Source organism: Grampus griseus (assembly GCF_964374135.1).
Source record: "Grampus griseus genome assembly, chromosome: 2".
NCBI lineage: Eukaryota > Metazoa > Chordata > Mammalia > Artiodactyla > Delphinidae > Grampus > Grampus griseus.
The window spans coordinates 88,196,675-88,220,194 of NC_139018.1; the positions used below are offsets into that span (position 1 = coordinate 88,196,675).

The 23,520-nt window shown below is 40.8% G+C and overlaps 1 protein-coding gene across 1 annotated transcript; it reads right to left on the reverse strand.

The window, feature by feature from the left end:
• Positions 1 to 3,873: 3,873 nt before the first annotated feature.
• GATM (glycine amidinotransferase) lies at positions 3,874 to 19,301 on the reverse strand. Its single transcript, XM_082647758.1, has 9 exons — positions 19,140 to 19,301; positions 17,433 to 17,651; positions 11,234 to 11,429; positions 10,193 to 10,383; positions 9,073 to 9,210; positions 8,767 to 8,931; positions 7,420 to 7,483; positions 6,842 to 6,958; positions 3,874 to 4,876 (listed from the first exon to the last, which is right to left on the reverse strand). Exons 1-9 carry the CDS (start codon positions 19,206 to 19,208, stop codon positions 4,764 to 4,766), a joined length of 1,272 nt encoding a protein of 423 aa, XP_082503884.1. The 5' UTR covers positions 19,209 to 19,301; the 3' UTR covers positions 3,874 to 4,763.
• Positions 19,302 to 23,520: the final 4,219 nt, after the last annotated feature.

Genomic DNA, 23,520 nt, shown 5'->3' on the forward strand with positions numbered 1-23,520 from the left:
AACAACCACATACACACATGCAGACACACACACACGCACACACACACACATATACATCACCTTCCTGTTTGGCCCTCCTAGTTACATTTCATCAGATCAGATCAAGACACTTCACTGCCTATATATACAGTGAAACGGTAGGCAAAGAAACATATTCAGTAGGCTTAGAATATTACTTGTCACTCTCAAAGTAATGGGTTAATAGAAAATGGGGATAAACAAAACATATGCTTTTTAAACTGAGGGAAAACAAGTGATTGAAGGGCCGTTCCACAAAATTATAGGACTATGTCTTATAACTTGACCTGAGGAGGATTAAAGGTAGAATTACATTAGATAATTGGGTGAAACTGATATTGTAGAAGCTAATAAAACATGTGATAATACTGATATGGACAATCAAATGTGAATATTGGGAGACTGAACTAAACCCCTTTAGGATATTATCCCTGTGGAGGAGAACCTGCATGAAGAAAATTTTGACCTGAGCAATGGTAGGTCGACTACAGTCCCTGAATCCCTCAGCAGATACATACCATAAATACAATGGCTTTAGAAGAAGTAGACAAACAGATTGTAAAGTTAGTTCAGAAGTATGAGAAAGTTTATGCTGGAATTTTCAGCTATTTGTTTAAATCCATACCAGCTGCCCACGGATTATTACAAATGCATGGAATTTTCATGTACATTTTGATTGTCTACTTGATTATATATCGTCAAGCAAGTAATGGCTCTCAAACTAAGAGTGACCATTTTGTCCTAAAATGGTCTTGACCATGGATGAGGGGTTAGTCCGTGCTGTGAGGGTTAATTCCTGCAGACCTGAAATTGGCCCGAACTCTTTTACTAAAATAAGAAATGTACCCACCTGACACTGACCTCTGGTCCAGGCATAACACCTACTGATTATTAGTGCTGCTTTGTAACCATGGGTGGGAGGAGTTTCAAGGCAAGCTTTTGACATTGTTTATTGATAACAGTGAAATTGACTTGCACCTGGTCTGAGACACCCAGAGGGTTGTCATTGGAACTGGTTACATAGCAAGTATATGCCCACGTGACCAACCGGGGATGAGAAACCCTGGTTGAGACTCTACCTTGGGCTCCTTGGTTCTGAGATGGTCCGTGCTCATATTGGTGGTTCCAGATCTGAGAAAGTGTGTCTAGACAGCCCTTACAGAGGGCTAACAAATGCAGGTCGGGCTTGGCTGCCCTGGACTCTTTGCTGTGAGATGGCCTTTGGCTGTGATGCATGTCGTTATTTTAATACTATTGCTATATTGTGTCCTTTTCCTGTAATAAACTATATAGATTTATAAGCACTGTCATTTTAAGTCCTATGAGACTTTAGCAGTCAAACCTCGTTTAACTGTTACTGTTGGTGCACTGTGATGGGAATCTAAATGTTTTTCATATTCTTCTAATTTCTTAAAAAAAAAGATCCTCTACATCCAAAAAGTTGACCAAAAAAATCTGAGGTACTGTATTTTTACATTCTTCTGAACTTTTGGGTGGTATTCCTATGTAGTTTCAAGTTAACACACTAGAGTGGTCAGATCCATGAACTTTATTTTTAAAAGGCTATTCCTGAAAGAAATACCTTGCTTTTTTACAAGGAACTAGACCTGCCCTGGCAATATTAGATATTTTTATTTAAATTTAGTTCATTTTTTATGACAGTAGGTTCATCCTAATATGCACAGCTGTTTCCTTAGACATCGAGTTACAAAAGGCTTGGTGGTCCCTAGGAAGAATGGCAATCTGCAGTTGTTGGCAAGTGATCTGGAAACCGTGACTCTAAAGCGGCAAATGGTGGGCCTTCTGCCTGCTACAGATACCATAGAAGCCGCCAGGTTGCAGGACTGGTGGATGACGAAAAGAAACCTGATAGCAATTGTGTGGTGGACACCAGGCTGCTTCTGTTTTCCTCTACAACTTTGACAAGAGGGGACACCACAAGGAGTGCCAAGGATCTAAAAATAGAGACTTTATTAAATCATTCAGTTGAGCTATCTTTGTTGAAGTAATCGTCTTATTTAATAACCATGCAAAAGGCCAATGCTAGAGACACGATGAGATGAGGAAGAGGGAAGAGTCCAGGATGGCTTGGCCAACTGAATCAGTTGTGATAGTGTTGAGCCTGCGATGCCTTTGCACATCCAGATAATGTCCACAGACAGTTGGGAACAGGACCTGGGGTTCAGGGCCAGGCCTAGACTAGAAGATCCAGGCTTAGGGCCTCCCCTCCCACGTAGCCTCTGGGAATTACTGGTGGATATGCAGAGGGGAAGACCTGTGCACAGGTGAGATAACCCGGGAGGGAGAAAGCGGTACCTCAGAAACCCAAAAGAGGAGAGACCTTCAAAGGAATGGTCAGTAAGGCCTGAATTGTATCCACTGGAAATGACGCTTGGGTCAGGGTTCTCAGCAGTACACTGAAGCAATAAGGTAGAAATCAGATGGCAAGAGATTGAAGAGTAAATAAAAGGTGAAAAAGTGGACATATCAGTAGATGTATTCTTTCTGGAAACTGAGCTCTAAAAGACAGTGACATTGCCAGAGGGATAGTTTTTGTTTTGAAGATTATTTTGAACATGACTATTTGCTGAGGGAAAACACACACACACACACACACACACACACACACACACACACACACACACACACACACACACACACACACACACACACACACACACACACACACACACGCTGGAGTTATAAGAAAGATGATAACTGATGAAGCCAGTTCCTGAAAGAGGAGAGAAAGATTAGAATCTAAGGACAGTTGTGTGGATTAGACCTGGTCAAAAGGTTCACCTCTTTCTCTGCAGTAGTGAGAGAAGTGTCTTTGTAGAGGGTTGAGAAGTACAGTTGAGTGATGAGAGGAAGACCCAACTTTTCTCTTTAGAAGCTTAGCTAGTACAGGCAAGGAGAGAAAGAATTTAACCAGGGAATGCAAATGCAGGTAAATCTATAGAGAATTGGAGCAGAAAAGCTGAGGGAACTGACACCTGACCGCCTCTATTTTCTCTGTGAAAAATGAAGCAATATGATAAGAGAACAAAGTGAAGGTCTGGAATAGCCACTGAGGAGAATGTGGAGGGGTAATAGAATTGCAGAGTAGTATTTAAACCCAGGAATGTATCCCCTAACTGTGCACCAATCCACATGATTGTAAGGTTTCTTTTTTTTGCGGGCCTCTCACTGTTGTGGCCTCTCCCGTTGTGGAGCACAGGCTCTGGACGCGCAGGCTCAGCGGCCATGGCTCACGGGCCCAGCCGTTCCGCGGCATGTGGGATCTTCCCGGACCAGGGCACGAACCCGTGTCCCCTGCATCGGCAGGCGGACTGTCAAGCACTGTGCCACCAGGGAAGCCCCTGTAAGGTTTCTTAAGCAGGATTCAGTCGAGTGTAGAATGGGCAGGTATTTCTGTGGTGTGTGAAAAAAGACACTAGGCTACAAAGGCACGGTCGAAACCCATGACCACTTCAAAGTACACCTCCCCCCATCCCCACCCCACAGATTTTCATGGGTCAAAATACTGAGTATCTAGAGAAGGGAGACTTTTTTCCTCTTCTGGGGCCTAGGAGTAGTCCCTTATATTCAGAAGACATTCAGATATTGTTGACTGATTGGATTAATTAATAAATAAAATCTGACTCTGCTAAACATTTCTGAATACAAGCATTAGATTTAAATTTTTATCTACTGGGGGTGAATATATTGAATAATTCAAAGCATTAGAACACTGTTTCAAGAGCTATATTCCCATAATTTACTTATGCTTAAAATGATTAGACTGATGCCAAACTCTAATAAAACCCATTCTGTAACACAGAAGTTTATTAGAATAAACATACATGTACCGTATCCAATGTTAAAATTATTTCACATCGCATGTAGGTTTTACCTCCATTCGTTTTTTTTTTTTAATGCTTTTAAAGTCTGTGCTTTAAATAATTTGCACATCTGTAAACAAATCTTAGATGACCAAAGATACAATGTATCCACTAGATACTGAACATCAAAATTTAGGAATTGGAACTGATAGTTATATCCTATTGCACTAAATATTCCTCTAAAATTCTGGACAGAGAAGAAAAAAGAGATTAAAATAAATCACTTGAAATGAGGTAAGTTGTATGAAAAGGTTTTTAATAGCAAATATCACCAATGTTGAGATAAGAATATTAAAAATATTCATGGAAAATTCACTTAAATGTTTGCAATAGTCTAGGTTATTTTTAAAAACAAAAAATTAAAAATTACCAAAATTCCTTATTAGAAAAAGAGACAATTACTGGTTCTATAAGATCTGTATACATTCTGAGTCTTTTATTTAGAAAAAAGAAGTGATACAAACATTCACAAGTTTAGCAAAAAGGAAAAAAAAAGTGACTATTAGGACTAACATTTCAAGCTGCCTTTTGGAAAGAAAATTAAAAACAGAGGTAGATGGTTAATTATATTAGTAGCCAAGTTACTCAAATGACTAATTTTTGTTTTGGTAGACATTCACCAAATTTTTATGCTTGAAGCCAAACAGTAAAATATTTAGGAGAAGAGAGTAAGATCTAGCACAGGTTATTTTCCTTTTATCAAAGAAAAATAATAAAAATAAACCAGGCTTAAGACCCCTGTTACGGATATGATTGTATAAAGTACTACAGTTCATGCACTTTTTAAAGCAGGAGAATGAACCTTATCCCTAAGCTTCCTAGTTTTATTTGAGGCCAAGCCCCAAGCCCCAGCAGGCCTGGTCAATCAAAGTAGGACTGTAGGGTGCCTCGGCGCCGGACATCGCAGGTCCAGCAGTGGAAGCCTCCTCCCAGGGAATTGGCATTACGAATGTTAACCTTAATGGTACTGATACCTGCATGGAAAGAGAGAGACGTGGCCAGTTAGATGGACTCACGTGAAGATTCTTCTATAGAAATGAGCCTAAAAATGGGTAGGAATACTGTGGTTCTAACCCTTAAGTCCACCCCAGGATAGTCTTTCAATTTTATTCGTCAATTATATTTCATCTAATCTATTCCACGGCTAATATAAAACCTTCACCAGAAAGTCAGCAGAGACTCTGAAGTCTATTTTGTTCTATTGACTCTTCACAAGTCAACAGGTTTCATGAGTGGATATATCTGACAAATGTTCAGAAACAATCCAAATAGTAAAATTTCAAGGCCTTTTAGAATTATGCTTTAACTACTTTGTCAGACTGTTTCTAATTTTACCATGTCAATTTAGTAAGAAAAGTATAATTTAGCCAACCTGAAAAGTTGACTTTACCTACCCACATATAAGCAGAGTTTATCTGACACAATTAGCTTGACCAGGCCACCTTAAGGAAACAATGGAACAGAACTCATCTGGGTTGTATGGTCATACAGGTATCAAAGCTACTCAGGCAGTTAGTTTAATCCAGCACCATTTGTATTAATATGGTTATGATGTACATGGCCCAGTCAACCAATGGTATTTTGGAAGAATCTGTTGTGTTTGGCATAATGGGGTTTTAAAAAGAAAATCTATTCTCCTCTCTCAAGGAATCCATGATTTTGAGAGGAAAGCTAAGCTACAGAGTTGCTAAAGGGCCCACTGGTATAGTTAGAAAGGCAGCATGAGTCATCTAGAAAGCCTTTCATGAGAAAGTAAGACTGAGCAGGGCTTTGAAGAGTAAAAACAGGGTTTGGACACAGGTTCAGGAGTGGGCTTGGGATAAGAAGTGGGCTTTTAACCATGAGCATGTATTTCCTGATAGAAAGACATATCTATCTTAGATGGCTAGAGCCATATAACCTTGAACTGGAGAGAAGTTAATTTGCTTTAACAAGTTCCCTATGTTCAAAAAGACTTTATTAAAAACAAAATTATAAATCAGATATTTGGTACTTAATAATATTTTAAGTTGAGAAACAATAAAATCTTAAAGGACAGGAAACTGAACCCAAGCAACTGGCTTATTTAACAAAAGCCACGAAAAAAAAAGTGGGATAGCATTACAGGTGAAATCATTAGATTGGGCTCAATCTAAAACTAATGGGCTAATCTTTTTAAACTGATACTTCATTAAAGAGGGATGTTTCAAAGGGGCAAACAATATCTTCTGAGTAGTACACCTGAAATATAAGACATAAATCAAAACATAACTTGATTTCAACAAGTGTACTGCCTGGCTTTATTTGACACTTAGGATATGTCAAGTAGAATGATAGTGATAAACACACACTTCTGCACCCTAATAACAGCCATATGAAAATTCTTTAAATGCTTTTCTCAGTATAGAATAACTGGTCTAAATTTTGAATACCATGATAAGCAAATTCCCACCCAAGTAATAACCAGTTCTGCTTTTTAGTTCAAAGCTGAAATGATTTACTGACATCCTCTATTGTATTTCATTACTTTGTTCACAGTGCTTATCACACAGATAAGTCACTTCTATATCTGTATCCTTATACGTCCTTTAAAATATGTAATGACAAATTACTTTTAAAGGACCCCAACAATTTCTTATTTGGCGAAGGGCCAAATCATCTATATGCTTATCTGCAAAGGGGTAGCTCTCCACACTTGGGCACCAGGAAGTTAGATAAGTCATAGAAGACTGATAAACTTATTGCTCAGGGGGTGTCTAAGGAGCCTGGGATGCATCTCCAACCTTTTGAGGTTGTGATTGTTGAAAAGAAGTATATTGTCCATCTATGAAATAACAACTTGGTACTTCTAAAAGGAGCAGAAATTTAAATAGATAAATCATACATCAGACCTAGCATGTCATTTCTTCTCATTTAATATTTTTGAATATGAACATGTTTCATTTATGCTGGGTACATACCCAGCTTTTCAAACATCTTTTGAATCGGGACTTCGTTGGCATCCACCATAACACGCTTTTCATCTAGCATTAAGACATTCATGGAAAGCCATTTGGACGACATCCAGAGTGGGTGATCTAAAAATAGCAATAACCGTTAAATCATGTCTGCTGTTATTCTTGGTTAAAGCAAGGATTCAGAAGTGAAGAATATTCAAGTGACAGCTCAATTCTTTCAATAGTTCAGTTTCCCTGTGAAAATTTATTTTAATCTTAAGACTATCTGTAAATGTTATGAATCAATCCATACTCATTACACATTTGAATTTCACCTTGTTGTCTTTAAAAAGCCATTTCTTGCTTTCCGTCAAATTGTTTTGTACTGATTTTTCCTGTCTTTTCATTTTCATTTTCTATGGAAGGAGAGGTTGTGAACACAAGTCCAGCCTTGTTCTAGTGCCCGTAGTGCCAAGCACCAGTTTACTGCTTACCGGAGAAATATTCTAAATTGCTAATATGCAGGCTGCTGTCTATAGGTGAAAGATTCTTGGCCACTGAAGTAATTATTTTAGGCTATGAGTATACAAAAGTAAACATACCATCTGGGATGACTGGTATTGGAGGAGTAACTATGGTCCATCCTGCTTTCTTGAAAAGATCAATCTGCAAGACCAAAATAAAAAAAAACCCCCCAAACCCAAAGAGGCTTAAATCTATAGATACTATTCTTATCATTCTTGGTCTCTGATAGGCCTTATGATTAATAATTCTTTTTGAGAAGCTGTCTTCTCAACTGCCAAAATTTAAAAATTAAAATTTCAAAACATTTGGATGATTTTGTCTGAATCTTAGTTAAAATGTACATAAAGTCCTCAGATTGCCAGATTAAAATTAAAAAGTAACAGAAATGTTAAAGCTTTTAAAGATATTCTTGTGCTTTTCACAGGTTTCAGAGATTTTTTAAAAGACCAAAGATATTTTCCTTGAGAAATTCTCATTAAAGAAAATGAAAATATTTCCTCTTACTTAGTTGTAAGAAAACAAAATATGACTATGTCAAACCCATAGTCCATCCACTTCATAGTCTGTCACTTTGCGTCTGTGACCATGGTATAAAGACAGATGTTAGGAATATACTCCCAAAGAACCATAACTGTCCCTAGTGACCTATTATAACCCAACCATCCCTAGTTCACATACCCACTTAGTATATAAATTATATTAAATAAATATTTAATAATATATAATTGATTTATGTAAATTATATATAAATAAATTAAAATGAAGTGAATAAGTAATCTTGGTCATTGGTCTAAATATATAGAATAGAAATGAACAGTGATATGGTAAAATAGTGAATTTTGCAATGGCGCACTGCAGCCCAGCAAATAACACAAAATCACTCACCGCCCAACTGGAAGTAGGGGGCAGTGGGCAGAAGTAGGAGGCTGCAGGGGGGGGATAGACCTGCTGCAGTGCAGTGGCTCTGCTCCTCCCCTGCAGGGTGGGCCTGGCTGAAGGGAGCCCCACTGGAGAGGGAAGAAGACACCCACTGCCTAGTGGTGTTACCCCAGACATGCAGAGATCATCTTGTTTGCAATTCATCTGCTGAGGAACCTCGGCTGCAAGTTATGAGATAATACCACTCTGTTCAATAAAAACACACACATACGCACAAACTTGAGGCTCTGACAGCAGCAAGCAGCCAAAGTCAGAGTCTGATGACACTACACTAATTATCACGGCTACAGTGTATATTTCTGAGTGTTGGACATCCTGTAGTAAATATAACATAAGCAATCCAATGTTTGATCATAATAATGTGAGCATTGCTGAATCTGTCATTTAGAACCATTAGGAAATCACGGAAGTGCTTAAAATAATAGTGGCAATTCCTTCAGTTGCCAAACTCTCTTGATTTTCCAGAGTCCTAAGAACTCCCCTACCTGGTGACATGGTCGGTCAGGATTGGAAAGCACGAGACCGGGCCCAATGATATTGAAGGTGGCATCAATGTGCATCGGATTGGGGTCTTTAAAGGAGATGATATGCACTCTGTAGTCTGGAGCGAGATGCTTACGCATCCATTCAATGCCCATGTAGTTTGTCACCTGAAAATAGAAAAGGAGACATAAACCTATAAAGATTTGGTTCTATGTTTAGATAACTAAAAATAGGATGAAAATATTTTAATTTTGGAAATTTAAAATATAATAATAAAGTGAGAAGTTTCCGAGGTAGCCTTTATCCACCTGGCTTCTCTGTGCAAAGATGTCTCTTCCAGCTCGAATGAAGTCAGCAGCATCAAAGCACGGCTCGAACTCAGTCGTCACAAATTTTCCCTGAGCAGCCAATTTGTGTCTGTCTTCTACAGAATGGATGGGGTAATCCTAATTGGAACAAGAATGAACACACACAGTGCCTTGGTTCATGAAGAGATGACTCATAGGGCCTTCATTACTAAGAAAATTAGTTCAACATCATCATTTCCTGAAACACTACGGCCCTGTTCTAGACTGAAACAGGCATGGGAAGATGTAGGCCCATGCTAAGCAAACCAAAATAAACCAAACCACCAACAAAAAAATGAAAAACTAGGCATGACAAGTTCCTGATACTTGGAAGCAGGTGGTACAGAGGCAGTAATGAAACTGAAAATATTCCATGACCCATCCAATGATTTATGTATCTATCTACAGTACTGAAAATCTGCAAGATGAAGTCATTCTGTTCTTTTGAAAAAGGAGGTTGGCCCTGAGCCTAACTCATACCATAAAATGCGATGCCATGCATCCGCTACCAAATTTGACTGGGTATGCGGTTGGGTAATAGATTCATTACTTACTTATGTCTTTAAACCCATAAAGGGTTTAAAGAAATTTTCATTTTTTGATTCCTTCTATAAGTGATCAAATAGTAAGTGATCTAGTAAGAGACATACACTTCCTTTTACTGTGAATACGGCCTACAGACCAAATTCTTTTTCTAGAAGAGGCTGGAGTTCAGCCTAGTGACTGTTCTGTCTCCACCAATGAATAGCTGTGCGCCTTTAGACAAGTTTTCCTCCCTGTAATGGAATGAAACTACTCCCTCATGAGGTTGTTGTGAAAAATAAACAGGACTGAGGGTGTAAATAAAGTACTTAGTTCAAGATCTGGCACATGGTAAACACCAATAAGTGTTAGCTATTATTATTACTGTTATTATAACTTATCATTTACTGTTATTTTCATCATAAAACAATCAGTTTTCGAAAAGTAGGTCATCTCAGCTTCTGAAATACATAATAAATACAAGGTTCAGAGAATCTGTCAGTCTCTGTGGATTATTTAGAAAAGTTACTGATAAGCTCTCCCATAACTGGGGACTTACCTGGTCATAAAGCTCATCAGCCATTGTGGGCTTAGGAGCTGTTGTCCACTTGGCCCCGCGGCGGAAGTAGTCTTTGATAATTGCTCTGTACGCGCGGTACTCAAAGAAGCGAGCGCGCCAGGCCATGGGAGCCTCGATAATCTCATTTCCCACAACTATCAGGATGTCTCGAGGCATCGCACCATATAAACCTGTCAGGCCAGAAAGTTCCAGAGCAACTTCAGTGATGCTAATTTCCAAGACAGAAGAGTCTATATCATGTGATTTCATTCTTTGGTAAAAAAATAAAAATTACAGAAAACCTATACGTGTATATGTACATAATTTTACGCAAATGAAAAAATATTAAATGATACATCCTAGACTGTTAACATGAATTCTGTGTGGGGATGATGAAGCCAGGCCAAATAGAAAAAAAAAAAAAAAAAGAAAAGAGAAAAAGAAGCATCTCTTGGTCAAAGACATCTTGAACCACCAAGTTTTCACCTTTTGTAACTCCTAACAGAGTTTTTCAGGGAATATCAGTACCACAAGATGAAAATTGGGCCAAGGATCACTTATACAACTGTAAATTAGAACACACCAAACTCCGCAACTAAGGAGCCCACCTGCCACAACTAAGACCCAGCACAACCAAATAAATAAATAAATATTTTTTAAAAAAAAACAACACTGAACTCAGGCACAAAAACAATCCTGCAGCAGTGTCAGTTAAAAATAAGATGGGAATGTTTCTGTTCCCCTTTTAATTTCTGTTCTTGAGGAAAAGTAAATGGAATCCACTGGTCTTATGTAAGGAAATGCTCATGAAGTTTAGAAAAACTGCTTCTTTCAAGGAAATTCTAGATTTACAATAGAGTTTAAAATGTGTACCTCTAAGTCTTACCAAAAAGAACCAAACTGTTCCTAAATAATCTTTAAAGTTTTGAAGGATTATTAAAACAAAGGGATCTCTGAGAAATAATCAGAGCTTTCTCCTTACAGATTGAGAGAAATTAAAAAATTAAGACTCTAGCAGTTAAAGTGTCCAGTATCACTTACCCGTAGACTCAAAATCAGGAGTTTTATACTTCAAGGACCAGTCAATGGTGTCAGGCCTCCTCACTGTCACTCCTTCCATTTTTAAAATATTGCACATTTCTTCAATTTCGGCAACAGCCTTTTTCAAATGATCTTTGGGAAAATGATGGCCCCCATACTTTTGGTAAAAAGTCCAGTACTTTTCATATGTGTTGGCCTAGAACCAGAAGAAAGTAAGTGAAATACTTACAGGAAAAAATTACAGCTCAAGATAGGTTCATAGGTTGTGAACAATTACTTGTATAACTTACTGGAATTGAGACTGAGACCACATCTGGTACAGTGTTCATCCCCAGAACCAAGCACACTGACTCTGGGAAGACACTCAATATTTGTTGAATGAAGATCTCTAAATTCTCTGGATGTTTTGAGACCTTTTGTTCCTTCTGCCTGAGATCTCATGCCTTACCACACACAGCATGTCTGCCCTCACATGGGCTTGGAACGCTCTTGGGCCACTTTTTACATGCTTCATAGACAAAATAGGACATGGACACTCCCATTAGACAGTCTCAATGAAATCAAATAAGAGAACAAACAAAACAGCTTAATAAAAGCACACCTATACGAAGATAAAACCATGGGCTACCCAGGCATCCCAGAATTCTGTCTAAAAAACAGCACTTCAAGATACTTTGTAGGAAAATAGGACACTGCTCCCTTAAAGGTTAGGGACATTCTCTCAACTATGCTTTGTTTCTCTTAAAAAGCCATTATTGATTATTTTCTCATTCAACAGAATCACCACTTGGCAAACCTGTGCAGCGGTGCAAGTCTACCTTTAGTGCTTCCTACACTTCCCTGCCAAAGTGTCTCTGCCCACCAACCTCTCTTCTCCCAATCCATCTAAGCTTTCATAGTGCTTCAGGTCCTTTCACCATAAAAAGAAGTGATTTGAGGGCTTCCCTGGTGGCGCAGTGGTTGAGAGTCTGCCTGCCGATGCAGGGGACATGGGTTCGTGCCCCGGTCCAGGAAGATCCCACATGCCGCGGAGCGGCTGGGCCCGTGAGCCATGGCTGCTGAGCCTGCACGTCCGGAGCCTGTGCTCCGCAATGGGAGAGGCCACATCAGTGAGAGGCCCGCGTACCGCAAAAAAAAAAAAAAAAAAAAAAAAGAAGTGATTTGATAAGCAAATCCCCAAATTTTTAAGTAGCTGAAAAACAAATCTTAACATTTAGGAAGTGTCCAAGGGTTATACGCATTTTAAAAGACAACTGAATGGAAAGCGGTTGAATGCTTTAAAAAGGCTCAATCAATTTGCTAAAAATTACTATTGAATTAGGGTAGGTACAACAACTATAAAATACTGGTTTTCAAAAGTGGAACAGTCTGGAAGGATTCTTCATTCAGATTGTTTTCCATGTGCAAGGTTCTCAGTCAAATTAAAAAATACATTGGGAAATGTAGGAGACACACATGGATATAATTTATTAAGACACACAAAGCAGAATTCCAATCAGAAGATCCAAATGCTAAGAAAAAGCCTTGGACCTTCATCAAAAGATTGGCAAAGCAACGTACATTTATATGTTTTAAGTTTTTAAAAAATGTTTAAAGCAGGTATTTTTATTTTATTCTTATTTTTAACATCTTTATTGGAGTATAATTGCTTTACAATGGTGTGTTAGTTTCTGCTTTATAACAAAGTGAATCAGTTATACATATACATATGTCCCCATATCTCTTCCCTCTTGTGTCTCCCTCCCTCCCACCCTCCCTATCCCACCCCTCTAGGTGGTCACAAAGCACCAAGCTGATCTCCCTGTGCTATGCGCTGCTTCCCCCTAGCTATCTATTTTACGTTTGGTAGTGTATATATGCCCATGCCACTCTCTCACTTTGTCCCAGCTTACCCTTCCCCCTCCCCGTATCCTCAAGTCCATTCTCTAGTAGGTCTGTGTCAAAGCAGGTGTTTTTAAAGTGTTTCCTTATATCATTGATTAACCAACCACTAGTCCTAATCATGTCCGATGAGGTTTCCATTATTACAAATCAGATAACTTCAGACAGTGGTAAGTGCCATAAAGAAGGGGAAACTGGGTAATGAGACAGACTATCTAGATGTCTAGCTCTTTAATGTCAAAGACCATGTCTCTTCCAGATTATATGTCTCTACATCCACTTTCACCTCAGCCTGATAAGTATCAAACATATGGAAGCAGACCTGCCTCTTGTTAGTTCAATACCTAGGTTCACATCAATTAGGCTGGAGCTGAGCCTGCTGGGGAGGGAATAAGAATCTGAAAAACAGGTCTTCAGCAAACAGGGAGATGCCAGTGAAGCTCTAAAACGGGGGCTGGCAAACTAAAGTCCATGGGCCAAATCTGGACTGCTGCCTGTTTATGCAAATAAAGTTTTATGGAACATAGAACTACTCATTTACATATGGCCTGTGGTGGTTTTGCACTACAGTGGCAGAGTTGAGAGTGGAGTAGTTGTGACAGAGACCTATGGTCTGCAAAGCCTGAAACATTAATTATCTGGCCCTGTAAAGAAAAACCTTGCCAAACCCTGTCTAAATGATCAGTTAGTTGCTTTACTTTTGAAGATCTATAGGTAAACAATAAGCTCAATTTCTGGCCCATGAAAAATGTTATCAGAATTAAAAATTTGATTGCTTGTTAAGATCAATCCACTCTTTTAAAACACAGAACAAAACAAGAGCACTCTACTGTTTTCTACTCCTAGGAGGTCCTGCAGTAGCAACCAGAGGAGAGGATAATAATGACTCTTTATATTCCTCTCAGACACATCCTGGTACTACTCATCCATTCACCACTTCCTCCTTCTCATGCCAGGCACATCTCTAACAGTCCCCGAGGGGACAAGAAGTCTTTGAAAATTTAACACTGGGTGAAATAGTTTCTGCTGCACAGCCATGTTTTCTTGCTGGACACATTCCAAAGTATCCCATGTGACTATTTGTGCAGAGTGAAGCTTGCTTGATAAATATAAACTTCCCTGGGAGAAAAAAGTTATTTGAACAAGTGTGAATTCTCTTGTATAGTTCATACTCTGGCTAAGGTTGAACAAAGTCTGAGTGATCAGGCCAGACTACATTTTCCAAGAGATAATTGGAAATTATTTACACTTCCTTTACAACCCTGCTAAGTAAGTTAGCAATCATTTACCAAGTGTCTGCAAGATAAAAAAACACTGTATTAAATGCTTAGCATGGGATGTTTTTAATAATCTGTTGCAGACATGTGGCTGCACTCCTAGAAACCTGATAGTCTTTCAGAGCCTAAAATCCTTTAGGGGTGTTTGCCAAATGAATTTTAAATACTGTCTTTGGAAGGCTAGGAAATCTCAATAGAAACATTATTTATCCAGCTGCAAACTGATACTACATTAACGTTGATCGACTTTGTATTTTTTTAATTAATTTTTATTGGAGTATAGCTGCTTTACAATGTTGGGTTAGTTTCTGCTGTACAGCAAAGTGAATCAGCTATACGTATACACATATCCCCTCTTTTTTGGATTTCCTTCCCATTTAGGTCACCACGGAGCACTGAGTAGAATTCCCTGTGCTGTACAGTAGGTTCTCATTAGTTATCTATTTTATACATAGTAGTGTGTATATGTCAATCCCAATCTCCCAATTCATCCCACTCGACTTTGTATTTTTAAAAGGTCCTTTTATCAAGGGCTTTAGAAAAAAAAGACAAAAGCAAAACAAAAAGCACATATTTGATGGAAAGTATTCACCATGTTTGCAGAATAAAAAGCCACATAGCTTTCAAAAATTGTGCTTCCTGATGACTATGTTCCTCATTCCCATAAAATTTTTCTAGCACTTACATCTTCCAACATATCTTATGCTCTAACTGCCTATAAATGGTTTACTACACTATTTTATATTTCATTGGTCCCAAACTGATTAATATGTCTGTGTCATTTTTCTCCAACTAGAAGGTAAGACCTTCTAGTTGGCCATGCATGTCTTAGATTTAATTTCCTCTCCCTCGATACCTAGTTTCTTATGTGTCATAAAGCAGAAATAATCAGACAAATGAATGAAATCAATACTGCTAAAGCTACTATTATCTACAATTATTATACCCTCAACAGACTTGGCAAATTGCATCCCTACAACTATAATGAGTTGTAGTTTTGTCCTTTAAGTAACATGTAACCTTTTACTTTCCTATTTAATCTCATTAGGTAGATAGCAACCCTCTTAATATCTTCATTTTAGTGAGGCCCAGAAATTTGTGGAATCAAGATCACAAGGTCAAATAGCTGATTAACTGAGATTAGCTAATAAGCTTTTATCAAATACCTAATTCAATCCTGATCTCCTGACTTCAGCCTGGCACACCTTCCAAAAGTCCATGAAATTTCAAAATCTAAAATCATAAATCAAGTGACAACTCAAAATAATGTCTTAGAATTCTGATTCCGTAAGATCACATGATATAAAAGTCAATTATTCTAAAGACAAATAGAAGGATAAATTATTGCTTGAATTTGAAATTTAATTCCACCCAATTAAAATGGTTAGGGGATGGGACTTCCTTTCAAGAAAAGACTTCAGGGCTTCCCTGGTGGCGCAGTGGTTAAGAATCCGCCTGCCGATGCAGGGGACACGGGTTTGAGCCCTGGTCTGGGAAGATCCTACATGCCACGGAGCAGCTAAGCCTGTGCACCACAACTGCTGAGCCTGCCCTCTAGAGCCCGCGAGCCACAACTACTGAAGCCCACGCGCCTAGGGCCCGTGCTCCACAGCAGGAGAGGCCACCGCAATGGGAGGCCTGCGCACCATAATGAAGAGCGGCCCCTGTTCACCACAACTAGAGGAAGCCCGCGCCCAGCAACGAAGACTCAACACAGCCAAAAATAAATGAATAAAATAAACTTATTAAAAAACAAGACTTTAAAAAGATCGTGCCTTTTTAAAACATGTGGATGATACATAAATTAATCTGTTCATCAAATTTCAAATATCAAAACCAAAGGTAGTTTCAGAACAACTAGAATAAGTTATGACTTTTTCTATTACCTTCTCTTCAAGGTCTAACTCAAGAATTATTTTCTTCGTTTAGGAAGAAGACTTCCTAACTATTCAGCATTTGGTCATTGCTTTTCCCTTAGCTCTCCTGGTATTTGAATTCAACTGCCTTGCCAGCTAGTTGCCATAAGATACTTAGTATTAGTCTTCATTTCTACGTAATAAACATCATACCTCTCCAAATGGAAAACAAGTTCTTTTGTGCTAATAACTCTGGCGCCCTGAGCCCACGTGCCGCAACTACTGAAGCCTGCGTGCCTAGAGCCCGTGCTCCGCAACAGGAGAAACCATCGCAATGAGAAGCCCACGCACCGCAGCGAAGAGTAGCCCCTGCTCACCGCAACTAGAGAAAGCCCACATGTAGCAATGAAGACCCAATGCACCGAAAAATAAATAAATAAGTAAATTTATAAAAAAAAAATTAACTCTGATAGAAGCTAGAGGTGGTTTAGAGAGTGCAGCAAATAGGGGAGACCAGTTAGGAGTTCACCGCAATAGTCCAGGCAGTAGATGAGATCCTGACCTAAGGCAGTAGCAGAGGGATGGAGGTAAGGTTCATTTTGATAAAAGACTTGTTCGATCTTGGAGAATGGATGTGGAGGATGTGACTGAAGGAGAAATAAATAAAAGTTTTAGCTTGAATAAATAGGAATGCCCAAAACTGAAAGGAAGGAATGAAGAACGTCCCAGTTTTGCAGAGTGGCTGGCAGCTGAACTCAAATGTGCCATGTTTGAGGTCCAGTGGCAATATCCAACAAGGAGTTTAACGTGTTCATATGGACAGAATTCAGGAGAGAGATCTGGACCAGAGTGGAGGGGTGGGAGGAAGCTATGAGAACAGCTACAGTGAAATTCTGTTCAGCCCAACATTACAGACCGTAAAGGAAGAAGATGTGAGGAATAGGGAAAGAACTAATATCCCCCCACCCCCCGAAACGGTCTCCCCAAACCTGAAGGAGGGAGTAATCATTGGTGTAGATAGTGTCAAATACTGCAGAGATGCCAAGTAAGATATCATCAGCCACTGGATCTGGGTAGTCTTGGGTAAGCTAAAGTGAACACAGTTACAGAGGAGAGTGGGAGCAGAAGCCAGACTGCAGACCATGAGGAATGAACCCGCTCAGACATGAGAAACCCTGGCTTTACCTTCACCTCCACAGTGAATGGTGGAACACAGGCATTTTCTGCTCTGCCCACTATCACTTCCTCTAAGGGGTCCCATTCGTTGTAAGAGGAGACAGGGCAGTCCTTGGGCAGAGGATCAGTGGCCTTGTCGTCAGCTGCACAGGAGTTCCGGGAGGAAGCCGTAGCTGCCTGGGTGCTCTGGAAAGTTCGCTGCACCCATCCCGTTACAGTTCTTCCAAGCTTCCAAGAACAAAGAAAAGATTATTGTGTGGTCCTGCACAGTACTTGGGGGAGGGGGAAGTAGAGGTAGGATGAAAACCCAGGATAACACAGCCAGGCATTTAAAATCTTTTAGGAGAATGTAAACCAAGATGTTAGTGGATAGGTGGGTAGTGGGGTTACAGATTTTACTTTTGTGTTTATTTATACATTATCTTTTTATGTATTATGTTAATTGGTATAACTCTTTAAAACTTCTCAGAAGATTTTGTCCCCAACGACCATACACCCCCATTTATATCTCGGAATGGTTTTCTGCAATCAGGCCTTAAGCAAGTTTTCTGCAGATGATGGGTCACCCTTCTTCCCAGAAAAACCACAGAAAGTGGCTCCGGATCTCCTTGCCAAGTCCAGCTGGGGGAGGGAGCCTCCTGTCCCCTTCAGTACCAAAGGTTACTAGTATTAGGATCCTCTCCCCCCGCCCCACGCAAATGAAACTATAGAAGCATTTTAAATGACTTTATCTTTCAGAATAATCAGCTTCAAACCATCAATTTGTCCTCACGGACACACACTTCACATTATTTGGCACTGCAATTATGAGAGAGTGACCAAGTGCCACAGGCTTATTTTACAGATGGTCCACAGTACCCTAGGCAAGATAAGGATTAACTAACCCAGGTACAAACTTAAACAACTAGGAAGGAGATCTAAGAACTTCAAAAAAGGCTTTTGAAAATGTAGAGCCCATAAACTCTAGATCAGGGAGAGTCCCTCATACACTGGGCAAACCTCAACCCCACAGATCTCTATCCGGTTCTGTTAAAAGCCTTAGGAAGGAGGCAGGAGGGGAGCCAGGGTGGAGACTAAAAAGCAGGAGGGAGTGACAGCTGTTCTGAAGCCAGTTGCTGGCGGAAGCCAAACTGCCTGGCTATTCCCGTCCCAGGAGCTAGGGAGGGTTTGCTGCAGGCGCGTGCTTGCATACCAGGAAAGCGGAGGGCAGGACCGGGCAGAAATCTGGGTACAGACCGAACTCGCTCCAACTCCTCTCGCGACTCGGGACTCCACGTTACACTTGGAATGAGCCTGCTCGCTCCCCCTCCGTCCCCAAGTCCCACTTCGCCCCTTCTCCCGTCCATCCACGGTACACGCATGCCCAACTCTCTGCCCACCCATAGCGATGAGCCGCCAAAAGGCCGCCCTTTTTCACTAAGCCGTGTTGCTTGTCGCCCTCGCCCCCTCCGGCTGGGGAGGGCGGCGCCCCGCGCACTGACGGCCAACGCAACCCGAGGCGCGTAGACCGCAGCTGTGCCCACTGGGTGTGGCCCCAACGCACGACCCCTTCCCCTGGGACACCGCCAAGCTTCCGGCAGCCGGCAAAGGCTCCTGAAGCCGAGCTTCCAAGGGGGCCCAGAAAGGACAGGGTCGTGCAAGGCTGGCGGGGGAAAGCCAGGAAAGGAGAGAGGGAAGAGAGCACGCGGCTGCCCGATGAGGCGGCGGCGCACGCACCCGAGACCCGATGTAGTGCACCGCTTCGGCGCCGCGGCTCCCGCCGCGCAGACACCGCACCCGCAGCATCGTCTCGTGCCCGCCTGGTCCACAAGCCGACTGTGCCCAGCTCTCGGCCACCTCCTTCCGAGTGCCCCGAGAGCGCGCCCGCAGCAGGGTGTCCCGGTGCTCGGCCTTTTGTAGCCTCGCCCCGCCCCGGCCGCCCCCCGCCTCCTCCCGCGCGCCCCCCCGCCTCCCGCGCGCCCCATTGGCTGCCGGGAGCAGGTGGCGGGGCCGCGGAGCGCACGGCTGCGCGCGGGATCTCCCGGGAGTTAGGAACGGCAGGGAGAGCGGGGGACGCGGGGTCAAGTCCCCCGGGCTGGCCCTCTGTTAGCTTGTCAGTCCGCCCACTGGTTTCTGCCGAGCTCCGCCAGCCCCGCCCGGGTCCGCCGAACCAGGCCCCCAGTCTCAGGGACGGGCAGGAGGACGTGATTTCTGACGAGTCAAGTAATGATATATACATGTATGGTTTTAAATTTACATTTATGGATTTAAATATGCAAAGCGTGAGTAGAGTCTCACGTTTAAATTCATCTCTGTGCACTGATCCACTCCCCTCATTTTGCAGTGAACGAAACCACCTCAAGTTTAGGTGGCTTCTTAGGGCAACACCGGGATGGAGCCTGGAGGGAACCAAGTCTGGAACTCAGGTCATCCGCTCCCCGGGGTGCTGCGTGGTCCACCCACTAGCCTGTTACGTGTTCTTCGGAATACTTGTCGTTTCATAGTCTTCGGCCATGTGTCCCTGGCTTGAGAAACTCAGTCATGAAAATAGAGATAGATGTGGGCCAGAAATGAGGGAGGACTACAGGGAATTTTTTCCCTTCTATCTCATGTATTTAAATTTTGTTTCAATTTGATAAAGATACATTTGTTAGAAAAGTAGCTCCCAAACAGTGCAAAGTTTTAATTGCTGCAGATTTTTGCAAAACTAGAGAACTCGGTTTAACATTTATATTGTTAGAAGGAGAGGGGACAGAGAGTATTTCATGTCTGTGCCTACAATATATGTAATTACTTATTTTTCATAAGTAATTAAGAGCTGTCATTTTTTTTTCAGGTGGGTTCTTTTTTTTTTACACCTTTATTAGAGTACAATTGCTTTACAATGATGTGTTAGTTTCTGCTTTATAACAAAGTGAATCAGTTATACATATACATATGTTCCCATATCTCTTCCCTCTTGCATCTCCCTCCCTCCCACCCTCCCTATCCCACCTCTCCAGGTGGTTACAAAGCACCAAGCTGATCTCCCTGTGCTATGCGGCTGCTTCCCACTAGCTAGCTATTTTACGTTTGGTAGTGTATATATGTCCATGCCTCTCTCTCGCTTTGTCACAGCTTACCCTTCCCCCTCCCCATATCCTCAAGTCCGTTCTCTAGTAGGTCTGTGTCTTTATTCCTGTCTTACCCCTAGGTTATTCATGACATTTATTTTCTTAAATTCCATATATATGTGTTAGCATACAGTATTTGTCTTTCTCTTTCTGACTTACTTCACTCTGTATGACAGACTCTAGGTCCATCCACCTCATTACAAATAGCTCAATTTCGTTTCTTTTAATGGCTGAGTAATATTCCATTGAACACGTGTGCCACATCTTCTTTATCTATTCATCCGATGATGGACACTTAGGTTGTTTCCATCTCCGGGCTATTGTAAATAGAGCTGCAATGAACATTTTGGTACATGACTCTTTTTGAATTATGGTTTTCTCAGGGTATATGCCCAGCAGTGGGATTGCTGGGTCATATGGTAGTTCTATTTGTAGTTTTTAAAGGAACCTCCATACTGTTCTCCATAGTGGCTGTATCAATTCACATTCCCACCAGCAGTGCAAGAGTGTTCCCTTTTCTCCACACCCTCTCCAGCATTTATTGTTTGTAGATTTTTTGATCATGGCCATTCTGAAAGGTGTGAGATGGTATCTCATTGTAGTTTTGATTTGCATTTCTCTAATGATTAACGATGTTGAGCATTCTTTCATGTGTTTGTTGGCAGTCTGTATATCTTCTTTGGAGAAATGTCTATTTAGGTCTTCTGTCCATTTTTGGATTGGGTTGTTTGTTTTTTTCATATAGAGCTGCATGAGCTGCTTATAAATTTTAGAGATTAATCCTTTGTTAGTTGCTTCATTTGCAAATATGTTCTCCCATTCTGAGGGTTGTCTTTTTTTTTTTTTGCAGTACGCGGGCCTCTCACTGTTGTGGCCTCTCCCGTTGTGGAGCACAGGCTCTAGACGTGCAGGCTCAGTGGCCATGGTTCACGGGCCCAGCTGCTCCGCAGCATGTGGAATCTTCCCGGACCGGGGCACGAACCCATGTCCCCTGCATCAGCAGGCAGACTCTCAACCACTGCGCCACCAGGGAAGCCCTGAGGGTTGTCTTTTGATCTTGTTTATGGTTTCCTTTGCTGTGCAAAAGCTTTTAAGTTTCATTGGGTCCCATTTGTTTTTTTTTGTTTTTATTTCCATTTCTCTAGGAGGTGGGTCAAAAAGGATCTTGCTGTGATTTATGTCATAGAGTGCTCTGCCTATGTTTTCCTCTAAGAGTTTGATAGTTTCTGGCCTTACATTTAGGTCTTTAATCCATTTTGAGCTTATTTTTGTGTATGGTGTTAGGGAGTGATCTAATCTCATACTTTTACATGTAGCTGTCCAGTTTTCCCAGCACCACTTATTGAACAGGCTGTCCTTTCTCCACCGTACATTCCTGCCTCCTTTATCAAAGATAAGGTGACCCTATGTGCGTGGGTTTATCTCTGGGCTTTCTATCTTGTTCCATTGATCTATCTTTCTGTTTTTGTGCCAGTACCATACTGTCTTGATTACTGTCGCTTTGTAGTATAGTCTGAAGTCAGGGAGCCTGATTCCTCCAGCTCCGTTTTTCTTTCTCAAGATTGCTTTGACTATTCGGGGTCTTTTGTGTTTCCATACAAATTGTGAAATTTTTTGTTCTAGTTCTGTGAAAAATGCCAGTGGTAGTTTGTTAGGGATTGCATTGAATCTGTATATTGCTTTTGGTAGTAGAGTCATTTTCACAGTGTTGATTCTTCCAATCCAAGAACATGATATATCTCTCCATCTATTTGTATCATCTTTAATTTCTTTCATCGGTGTCTTATAATTTTCTGCATACAGGTCTTTTGTCTCCTTAGGTAGGTTTATTCCTAGATATTTTATTCTTTTTGCTGCAATGGTAAATGGGAGTGTTTTCTTGATTTCACTTTCAGATTTTTCATCATTAGTGTATAGGAATGCCAGAGATTTCTGTGCATTAATTTTGTATCCTGCTACTTTACCAAATTCATTGATTAGCTCTAGTAGTTTTCTGGTAGCATCTTTAGGATTCTCTATGTATAGTATCATGTCATCTGCAAACAGTGACAGCTTTATTTCTTCTTTTCTGATTTGAATTCCTTTTATTTCCTTTTCTTCTCTGATTGCTGTGGCTAAAACTTCCAAAACTATGTTGAATAAGAGCGGTGAGAGTGGGCAACCTTGTCTTGTTCCTGGTCTTAGTGGAAATGCTTTCAGTTTTTCACCATTGAGGACGATGTTGGCTGTGGGTTTGTCATATATGGCCTTTATTATGTTGAGGAAAGTTCCCTCTATGCCTACTTTCTGCAGGGTTTTTATCATAAATGGGTGCTGAATTTTGTCAAAAGCTTTCTCTGCATCTATTGAGATGATCATATGGTTTTTCTCCTTCAATTTGTTAATAAGGTGTATCACGTTGATTGATTTACGTATATTGAAGAATCCCTGCATTCCTGGAATAAACCCCACTTGATCATGGTGTATGATCCTTTTAATGTGCTGTTGGATTCTGTTTGCTAGTATTTTGTGGAGGATTTTTGCATCTATGTTCATCAGTGATATTGGCCTGTAGTTTTTTTACTTTGTGACATCCTTGGCTGGTTTTGGTATCAGGGTGATGGTGGCCTCGTAGAATGAGTTTGGGAGTGTTCCTCCCTCTGCTATATTTTGTAAGAGTTTGAGAAGGATAGGTGTTAGCTCTTCTCTAAATGTTTGATAGAATTCGCCTGTGAAGCCATCTGGTCCTGGGCTTTTGTCTGTTGGAAGATTTTTAATCACAGTTTCAATTTCAGTGCTTGTGATTGGTCTGTTCATATTTTCTATTTCTTCCTGATTCAGTCTTGGCAGGTTGTGCATTTGTAAGAATTTGTCCATTTCTTCCAGGTTGTCCATTTTATTGGCATAGAGTTGCTTGTAGTAATCTCTCATGATCTTTTGTATTTCTTCAGTGTCAGTTGTTACTTCTCCTTTTTCATTTCTAATTCTATTAATTTGAGTCTTCTCCGTTTTCTTCTTGATGAGTC